A 10,672-nucleotide genomic window follows, 5' to 3' on the forward strand; every position below is an offset into this window, starting at 1 on the left:
CACACACACACACACACACACACACACACACACACACACACGGTCCTTCCTGTTTTTCTGCACTAGTTCGGGTGAACCTGGGCATGCTCTGTGGCCACTTGACCTCCAACGTCTGCTCCCTCCTCGAGGTGCTCCCTATAGAATCTTAAGACCACCCCAAGAAAGGGCTGAGAACCTCCCTGTCTGGGTTCCATTCCTTCCTCCTCTGCTGGAAATACCAAATCTCTAAACCCAAAGACTCAGAGACTCCTGGCGGGTCCATCATCAGCACTCTTTGGCCAGGGACTGTATCATATTCCTCTTCTCCGGTAGGACTAGCAATGATAGAGGGGTTTTCTGGAAAGAATTTGATGCTTCTCAAGGACTTTTATAAAAATCTTTCTGAAGCTCTTAACAGCCCTGCAGGTGGGCAGGGCAAACATCCTCCTTACCATCGCCCATTTTGCAGATGAGAAAACCAAGGCCTGGGGGAGGTTAGAGACTCATGCATGCACAATCTCACAGCTGTTTGAGTGTAAAGTTTTATGCTCAACACTCCCCACCCTGCCCTGAGGTTACCTCTCAATAACACCACCCGCCCAACCAGATACAGATAGTCCAAATAGCTAGCAGCCCAAGGCCAGCAGCATGTCCAGCTGGGGCCCAGAACAGTGGAGGGATTTGTGTAATGTCACATCGCAACCAGTGGCAGAATCAGGTCTCAGGTCCCCTAACTCCCTACCCAGAAACCTCCCACCACCCCACACTGCCCCATCTTGTCTCCCAACATACTTCCCCTAGATGTATGGGTGTGCCTGACATTGCTGGAATTTACTCCACACACATAATGAGGCCATTTTGAGAAGGTCCGCCTCAGGGGGAACCAGAGAGCTGTCTAGTGTCCCCATCCTGACCCCTGCCAACTCCTCCCGGCTGTGTACGCCAAGCTGCAAACAGATAAACAGAGTCCATCAGCCTGTGCTTCCCTACCCCCTGCCCCGACACACCTCGCTTGCCTTAAGAATGAGAGGCGGAGTTTGGGGCTTCGAAGCTGTGAAGAAGGCTGCATGGGAATTAAGAAGCAGTGGAGAGATGTTGGACCGGTTGCCGCATGGGTCAGCGTTCATAGAAAGAGTCCAGACGTCACCACCGCCAGTAACCGACCGGACGAGAGGCTGCTTGTTACAGCACCGAAGTGATTTTAACTTTAGCAGTTGAATTATTTGAGCAAACTCCGGGAGATCGTGAAGGATAGCGAAGCCTGGCGTGCTGTGGCCCATGGGGTCGCAAAGAGTCGGACACGACGGAGTGACTGAACAACAACGACAAGTTGAATTGTAGTGACTCCCGAAGATATCAGTTTAATGTGAGGATAGGAAAGCTTCTCTCCCTCCAAGGCAAGGCTGACCTGGCCTGGAGAACCTTCTGGATCTAAGGCAACCGCTGTGCCACATACCACAGGTTGCCTGATACCGAAGAAGTGGGTCCCAACCTCTGAGCATCGAGCCAGGTCCCCAGCTTCCCAGCCCACGGCCCACTGACAGTCAAGCAACAGAAAAGGAGTTCAGGTGAAGGAAGAACCCAGAAGCAGCCGTAGGATAGGCCCCTGGAGGGAAAGGATGGGGTTGCACCCTCAAGAAGATTCTAGAAACCCTCTGCCCAGATGGGTTAGCTATATTCAGCTGCCCAGGAGCCAAGAGGAGACCAAGTGATCTTCCCGAGGCAGTAACACTTCCCAGACCCCTCTGCATCCCAGACTCCCCTGCAGGGGTCCTGGGAGATGGGACTCTTCCCTTTTCCTCCACCCCCTCTCTCCCAGGAACCCTTCCTGCTTCCTGTCTTAATCTCCCACTGAGAGCAGGGAACTCCCTCTCCAGCAACAGGAGACCCAGGGACTGGCCTGGAGTTGGGGCGGCTCCGGGGACAAGACCTGGAGAAGGAGGGGGTGGGAGGCGCTCCCCGGCTGCTGCCCCACTCGTACCTCCACCCCCCAAAGAATGTAATTAAGCGGCAGGCCTCAGCCAGGAGCCAAGCTTTCTGCCTTCCGTCTATAAATCACCTTCTGAATCATCTCTCAGCTCCTGGAGGAGTAACTTCTCCTCAGGCTGCTCCAGGCGGCCCCAGTGCCGCTCCCCCCCACCCACCCTCACCACCCCGGGAACCTGCTCCCCCACCCCTCCCTGGTCCAGCCCAAGGTGGCTCCAGGCCGCAGCTGGAAGTGGCAGGGGCTCAGGAGTCCAGCAAACTGTGGGACGGGAGGAGGAGGGTCAGGGGAGAACACACTGCCCTCTCTGCTCCCTCTTTCCTGGGCAAACAGCAGAGCTTAGGTTAGCCTAGCCCAGCTTCCTCAGGTTAAGCATAGAGTCTCAGGCTCCTGGTCTCCAGTACCAAGTTAAAGGGGCAAGCTGGCTCTGAGGATAAGGAGAAAACAAGCTCAGATGGTAAAGAATCTGCCCGCAACGAGGGAGACCCAGGGTTCGATCCCTGGGCTGGGAAGATCCCCTGGAGAAGGGAATGGCAACCCACTCCAGTATTCTTGCCTGAAGAATTCCAGGGACAGAGGAGCCTGGAGGGCTGCAGTCCATGGGGTCACAAAGAGCTGGAGACGAATGAGTGACTAAGACACACATACACAGACAGGAAGGGTCAACCTGGGAGAACTTCTTGGGAGAGGCAAGTTTAGATCTAGAACTTCAAGGAATCAAAATAGCTTGCAGACAGGGGTAAAACTAACATGTATATAATACTTCCAGTATGCTAGGCATGATTCAGAGAGCTTTACCTGTATTCACTTATTGAATCTTCACAACAACCCTGCGAGGTAGAAACAGTCACTGTTCTCATTTTACAGATGGGGAAACTGAGGCTCAGAGAGGTGAGCTTGCTGTAGGTTACTCCCTGCTACAGGAATGTGAATGCAGGCAGGCGGGCTCCAAGAGGAACGTGAGTGTTCGGGGGAAATGAGGTTTGGAGATGTAAGCAGGTGGACTTGGCGGCTTTGGGAGTTAGGGCAGATGGGGCTGCAGAACGAAAGGGCTGGGCTGCCTAAGGGAGGCTCTGTCTGCACGGGTGGCCCGGAGGGGTGGGGGAGGCAGGCTCCTGGGGGAGTGGCACTGGGGCCACCCGGAGCTCCCTGCTTCACAGACGTGAATCAGGTCCCTGTCATAGCCCTGCAGACTCCAAGAGGCAGAAGAGATCCCTCAGGCTGCCTAAGAAAAATGAAGCCTAGAGGGAGGCACAGAGAAGGAAAGGGACTCGTCCTAGGTCACACAGCCTGTCAGCGGTAAACTCCGCCCTCAGACTCAGCCTGTGCACTCAAGCTCTGCCCGCTTCCAGATCACAGTAATGTGAATAGGTAGGTGGAGCATCAGGGTGGTACTGAAGCTTTGAGGAAGGGGTGAGGCTCACCTGCTTCCTTAATTAGGAATAGGGAGTAGAGAATGTCCTTTCCCTCCCTGGTGGTTTTACAAGGGTTCTGTGGCTCATGGCAGGATAATGGAAAAGGCTAGAAGGCCAGATGCCCCTCAACCTCTGGGCTGACCACATTCTGAGACCAGAGAAGTCTTCCTTTTCCCTCATGCTCCCTGGAAGGGTCTGTTAGCTATAGCCTCCTCTGAGAAGAGCTGCCTCTCCTGCCCCGACCCCAGGCTCCTTGTCTCCTGCCCAGACCCAGGAGAGATCTATTCAGAGTCTAGAGAGAACCTCCAGGTCAGAGCTCCCTTCCCCTACCTCGCTTCCATAACATCTCCATCCTACCTCTGCCTGAGCACCACCCATGTTTATTAGCATTAAGTTCTGCAGTGGGCAGGATGGGAGATGCTTGCTTGGCCGAGCCTGTTCTTTGGGGATTTCGACCTACAGCCCTCGCTGTCCACCTCAGTGTCTAAACCAGCGATTGAGCAAGCACCCCGAAGCCAGACAGTGTGAGTGGTGGCAGATTCTAGCTGGGTTTGCCACTGGGAAAGCTGCAGGGAGGGAGGGAGCATGCCCACTAGAGAACTTGGCACCCCAGTCCAGCTCCTGCCTCTTTTGACCTCCATCCAAAGTTCTTCTCACCAGGCAAGTGTTCCAGATCTTTCCAAGATGAGAGGCCCTCAGATTACCTGGGGTGAGGGTGATGTTCAGGGCCCAGATGCACCTATCACTCACCTCTTGGCCCCAGAGATGTTGACAAAATACTCTGAAATTCTGGAAGAACTTTCCCTGGCTGCTACCCCCTCCCCCGTGCCTTCCCCCCATGTGTTAAAAAAGGTTCTTCGGAGAACATAACTCAGCTTCATTCTCCTGTCTGTGCAGTACGGTGCTCAGTCGTGGCCGACCCTTTGCAACCCCATGGACTGAAGCCCACCAGTCTCCTCTGTCCATGGAATTTTCCAGGCGAGAATCCTGTGGTGGGTTGCCATTTCCTACTTCAGCATTATAATAATATTTGACCTGGGTTTTGCTCTTGTTGCTGTTTCGATGGTTGTTGGCCTTTTTTCTTTATTTTTTTCAAGCAAAATGTGGTCCCATCAGAAGACAAACAGATCAACAGCCACTTTTGCTCCCCTTGGACAGCAGGCCCCGCCCATAGTGGGGGTGGGGTGGGCAGGAGGGTGGTGAACTCACTTCCAAAAGACTGGATTAATTTCCCACCGCCTCCCCCCAGGGTAAGGCCTGCCCTGGAAGGGAGACCACCCGGTTAAAGCCTGGCCATCCGATCTGGTATCTGCCCATCTGTCTGTCTGTGTGTCTGTCTGTGGGATCAACAGCCTCCAGCCAGCTCAGCTCCTCGCCAGCCCCAGCCCCAGCCAGCTGTAATTCCTGCCTGTTACAAGTGTTAACACCTGGCCTGGGGCCTTCCTCCCCCGCAGTCTCCAGGTGCCTCTCCGAGCCCAGCCCACTGACCCCCACAGGGTTTGACTGAACATGTTCTCAAGCCTCTGAAAGGCGGGTGGAGGTGGGAGTGGGTGGGAGAGGCAGCACCACATCTGACAGATGGGGAAACTGAGGTAGGGCTTAGGGCAAGTGCTCGAAGGGGGAAATGGCTCCTAGGATGGTGGAGAGAGCTCAGCTGCTCTTATTTTCCAGATCTCTGCCCTCGACTTCTGCTGAGCAGTTTTGCCCAAGCTGGCAAGCAGAGGTAGGCTAGTGATTCCTGCGGGAGGAAACAGAGGCCCAGAGGGTTGTGTCCCACAGAGGTGGCTCCTAACCCCCAGCACAGGCCCCTTCCATCAGGGCCTCTGCCTCTGGAATGCAGCAGGCACTAGGCTGGGCTCTAATAAGACTGTTCATTCCCCCACCACCACCCCCCCGAGAAGGAGAAGAAAGACAAGTTCCTCCACCAGGCGCTAACTGGGACTGACAAGAAGAATTATAGAAATCAGTGCCGCTGCTACTGCTTCCTGTCCTAACTCTTCCACTACCTGGCTGCAAGGCCCTGGAACATCTCTTCCTTCCATGAGCCTCTGTCTGATGCCCCTCCTTGTCACTCGGCCTTCTGGTCTACCTTCTGGAGGCTTGGGCCTGAGCAGTGTGGAACACTGCAGGTGGGGTGCTCTCCTTGATGGGTGGCACAGACAGAAATCCCAGCTGAACAGTTTCCCTTTAAAGTACCTCCTAGGGAATGTGTGAGCTGGGTGGGCCGAAGAGGGCAGGCTGTGATGGGCTAGAGAATTGGAATCTGGCTGCCCTGGGGGCAGAGTAGAAACAGGAATCTGAGGCCTGTCTACTCTACTGTCCCTGTCCCAGCCTCGGCCCCCTGCTCTGGCCCTGAGAACATGACACCCTCTGCCCTAGCTCCAAGACCAAAGACAAACAGCATTAGAAGGGAGGGCTGGTGACATAGTCCTCGGGCAGACAGGATGAGCTTGTGCCAAGCAAGGCTCTGCACCTCCCCTTGCCCATGCTGTCCAGCCCCAGATCCCAAGTCCCTGAGCCCCTTTCAGCTTCTTCTTTAAACCCTTGTCTCCTGCTGGACTATCCCTGCAGAACCATGGATGCCCACCAAGCCCCCAAGCTTAGAATGTCATTCACACTTACGGATCATATGACTGCAAACATATCCACAGCCACTTACAGGTCACACGCCTGCAAACCTATCCATAGTCACGGGCCCAACCACGGTCACTGCCACCTGAGGACAGGGTCACAGGCAGACCCCGACACAGCCCTCACACTCATACTCACAATCAGGTCATGGCCATGAGCACTGATATCCATGCACAAAGACATCTGTGGAGCTTTCCCCTTATACGGTCATGAAGGCATGTGCACACATGCGCACACACATGAACACACACACACAACACTCACATGCCCAGTCATGAATACAGTCATGCAGTGTCATCAGCAGACACAGGTGCTGACCTCTACACGGGCACAGATACTTCTAGACTTTCTCTGTCGCACACACACACATCACAGAATCAGCCGCTTGCCAACACTTGTATGCAGAGACATAGTACACCCTGGGCTATGGATTCCCCCAGGCACCTTTCACACAAGTTCACATCCACAGTCTCCCATTTGCAGGCATGGATGCTCCTTCACATGGAGGGACGCTAGTGTACAGATGACACTCCTTAGAGTCATAGACCTAAACACACATACTCACACACACACACACACACACACACACACACACACACCTCTCTGCCCAGACAAAGCAACATCTCTGTCCCCCTCCCCAATCCCAAATAAGCCATGTGTCCAGCAATTATGTTAGGGCCAATGTCCTGGCTTTCCAGGTTTTTCCAGCATCTTCCTATTGGGTGGTCCCTATCTGAATGATCCCCAATACCCCACTACACAGCAGACCCCCACCCCTCCCTACCAGCACTGCCCCCCAAAAGTACTCTTGTCCAGCTCATAGGAGAGGGGAACCCAGTCTTTCCCCCTTGGATCCTGCAGCCTATCGGTCTCCAAGCCTTCTCTTTCCACCCTCCCCACCCACCCCGAGGTCCCTGGGAAAGCAGAGAATAGCATCCCCTTGGCCAGAGGATGGGAAAAGGGTCGGGAAGGGCCAGTGAGGCAAGACTGGTTTCTGCAGCAGCCTTCCCCCCAACCAGCAAAGCCCCCAACCTGGAATTCCTGGCTGCCCCTGCCACCCTGGGGACTTCTTTATGTCCAGGAGGCCTCGGGCCAGCCCACCAAGATGGGAAGGAATGGCTGGGCAGAAGAAAGACTTCCCCTTGGGTGTCTGTCCTGGGAGCAACTCTCAGCACCCTCTCTATGAAGCCCCTTGGCCATGCCCTGCTCCTACTCCCATCCTGCCCTCCCAAACACTCAGACACAAATGCTGCCACCCTCAAACAGCTGGAGACAGGCTCGGGGTATGACCCCCAAATCTCCTGGCTCTGCTCCTCCTATCCTGGGCTGGGCAGGGGGTGGTTAAGAAGGGAAAAGGGGACATGCAGGTGGCACGCCTCTCTGACTTTCATCCCGGGGCCACAGACCCTCTGCTTACTCACAGATCCCAAATTCTTCCTCCTCACCTTCCACCCCACCCCACCCCCCCACCCCCGGCCGAGGCTCTCCTACATCCAGGAGGGGAAGATTCTTTAATTAAAGTTTTCCGGAATGCAGGGGGCTGGAGACTGAGGAGAGGCGGGGTGTAATTTAGAGAGCTGGTTTCAGTGTCTTTCCCCTCTGGCCTCTGGGACCTGCCGGGTAGCGATGAGGCCGCTTGGAAAACAAGGGGACTCCCTGCAACTGGGGCTCCCAAAGGGCTGTTTATTCCATGGCCAGTTCCCCCATACAGGCACAACCCCCACCCCAAAACACCGCGCCTGGTTTCCCAGCCTTATTTACTAAAAATGTCTTTTGTATCCGCATTTCTCAGGGACTGAATCCTCCTCTCCCTCTCTCCCTTTCTCTTCGGTCCTTGGTTTTTCCAAAAGGAACGAATTTGACATGGAGAATTGCATTTTTGGTCAAAGAACAAACCCATCCCCTTCCCAAACAACTATATTTTCAAGGAGCCCCGCTTTTGCCAGGATGGACAAGCAAGAAATGAATTAAATCCGAATTCAATGGCATCTCGGATCAGCACATACCATATTCACTTCTGAGGCTCAAGATTAATCTAGAGCAGAGTGGGGAGAATCTGATGAAATCTACCCCCCACCATTACCCTGCCCCGGGGATCCCTGAAGCCATTGGGGTCTAAAATATGAAGGCACAGGGGGGGTTATTGTGGGGAAATCTCTTGATGGAGGCGCTGGAGGAGATGGGGGTGGCAACGAAGGAACAGGATGATTTTGCCCATGAAGACCCCAAAATGGAGAAAAGGAGTGGCTGCGCCCCAGGGACCTCGCTGGATTTCCAGAAACCCAACTGCAAGCAAATGGAGGGTCTTCAGGGGGCCCCCAGATTGGGACAGGTTGAGGGTTAGGATCTAAGAATAAGAGACCTTCTGAGATGGGCAAAGTCCTCAAGCCTCTGCAGCGACTAGCAAGGAAAATGGTGCTTATCAGAGAAGCCAGGAGTTGGATTCTAAAGGCGACACCAGCAGAAAATCCAGGGGGGTGGGGGGCGGTGGGCGAGTGGGGAGCTGGAGGGAGGTAAGAAGAAAGGAGCCCCAGCCCTGCCGCAGCCCACCCCCAGCTGGCGCCCCCCACCTCCCTGGGGCTCCGCGGAGAAATCGGGCCGCGGGCAGATAAGAGGCGAGTCTTACCACCAAATTGGGTAGCCGGCGAGGACCCTGGTGCCACAGAGCAGGAGGCCGAGGAGCAGCCGGAGCAGGTGGGGCTCCATTAGAAGCGGCGCCGAGGAGGAAGTTTGCCCGCGACCATGAAGAGGGGGAGCGACGCCCCCAATAGTTGGAACAAAGTCCACTTGAGATTGGAAATGACTTTCGGGCTTGTCAGAAGCGCACCTCCACCCGCAGCTGCCCCCCTCCCGAGCCCAGCGCGGAGCAGCCGGGTTTGAGGATGTCAGCGAGCAGCCAATCAGAGCCCGCGGCCTAAGGTAAGAGATGAGTCTGTAGTTCAGCCTGTCAATCACGCGCCCCTCCCGCCCGGCCCACGAGTCTGGCTCGGGGAAGGGCATCGCCCAGCAAACTTGGGCAAAGCCCGCGCCCCGGACCCAGTGGGAACTTGAGGGGGGACCCGGCACCTCGGACCCTCCGCTGGCCCGGAACCGCCGCGGCCCCCCGCCAGCCAGGTTGAGGGAGCCGGGGCTGTGACTGGGGTGTTCACGTGGTGCCGGGTCGGCGTGGGTATTGACGGGTGGCTCCTTTTCTCTCCGGAGACCGTGACCTCCTGGGACTTGGGCCCGTGAGGAATCGAGAGTAGAAAGCACAAGGATGTTTCCAGAAGCTTCGCTCGGGCAGGACAGGATCCGAGGGTCTCAGAGGGGGTTGGGAAATGCTACCCCTCCCAGCCTCCCGAGCCCGCGATCGGGCCGGGCCCCTCGAGCCGGCCGCGGGAGGTGGCTTCCACGGTCTTCGAGAGGCGAGCGGAAAGGTCCGCGGAGGCTCACAGGTCTGGCTGCGGGCGGCGCCGGGGGACCGAGCCGAGTGTCATTTGAGTCTTTTGTCAGGGATCAGATCGGTATCGGGACCTCCTGCTGCCTTTGCATTTCCTGCAACTGACACCAGCGGCCAGTTGCATTTCCTGCGCGCAGAGCCGTGTCACTTTCTCCTCCTTGAGGGGTTCAGGCCTGGCCTCAAGCTCAGGTCAGAAGGACACCCACAGTCCCATTTGAATCTTCTGGATGAACCGTTTGCCACGCGTGAAACGCAGTAGCCCCCCAGGGAAGCCGCTGGGGTCCTCAGGGGACCTTGCTGCCAAGAGATCCCCTGCCCTGCCCACCTCTCCTGCCTGAGGCTCTCAGCTCCAGCCTGGGACTTGGTGATAATGCCCCCTTGCCCTGTATCTAAAGGTATCTAAATACCCCACCCCTGGCCATGAGAAAAAAGTCTTTCCAAGGCCTCTCTGGGTTCTTTCTCTTCTCTCCTTCCCCAGAGTCAAGGAATTAGGTCTGCCTTGAGCAGTGCTGAGATTGAAGCCAGATTTGGGGGCCCTTGACCCCTATCACCTGGGCGCCTGCCCCCTAACCCTGCTCGCAGGCCACTCAAGGCCCCCACGGGCACTCTGGGTGGGGGCAGGAGCGGGGCTGGAGCATCCCTGGGCCTGGGGCAAAGACTGTGAGGCCAATAAGAGGGGTTGAGGACAGTGACTCCCGGAACTGCATCAGGAGGCCGACCCCCAGCGCTGGGAGGCCGGGAATGGCAGAGTCTTCACCGGGTGGGGGCTTGGCTGGTGGAAGTCTGTGCCAGGGGGCCAGACATTCCTGGCCTTTGATCTGGGCCACCCATGCCTATAGCTTGAACCCACTGCCCCTGCCCATCCTGAGAGCCCTCAGCGCACAAGGCTGTGATGGGCGCGGGGAGCTTGGAAAACTGGCCCGGGGGCATCAAGGGTCGGGAGAGCCGCCTGGGCTTGTCACGGCTTCTGGCGCGTTCCTAGCCCGGTGCTCGACTGGAGGGCGGGGGGTGAGGGGGGGCGGTGTGCTGGTTGGAGATGAAAGAGAGGAGGGGAGGAAAGGGGAGAATAGGGAAAGGCAGAGTAGTGAAAATAGACAGCGCATCAGTGAGGGTGAGAGAGAAAGAGCGGGAGAGAGGAGAGCGAGGGGAGACTAGCAGAGGGACCCCGCAGAGAAAGAAGGGGAAGAAACGGAAGGGAAAGGCAGAGATGGGGAAGGATGAGAA

At 56.4% G+C, this 10,672-nt stretch overlaps 1 protein-coding gene across 1 annotated transcript in view; it reads right to left on the reverse strand.

Annotated features, from left to right (window-relative positions):
- Positions 1-8,883, reverse strand: part of WNT3 (Wnt family member 3) — a 58,327-nt gene extending 49,444 nt beyond the window's left edge. The window contains exon 1 of the mRNA XM_020873479.2: positions 8,636-8,883. Within this exon, the coding sequence (XP_020729138.1) occupies positions 8,636-8,715 (80 nt within the window). The 5' untranslated portion in view covers positions 8,716-8,883. The remainder of the gene's footprint in view (positions 1-8,635) is intronic.
- Positions 8,884-10,672: the final 1,789 nt, after the last annotated feature.

The sequence above is a fragment of the Odocoileus virginianus genome, chromosome 17 (assembly GCF_023699985.2).
Source record: "Odocoileus virginianus isolate 20LAN1187 ecotype Illinois chromosome 17, Ovbor_1.2, whole genome shotgun sequence".
Lineage (NCBI taxonomy): Eukaryota > Metazoa > Chordata > Mammalia > Artiodactyla > Cervidae > Odocoileus > Odocoileus virginianus.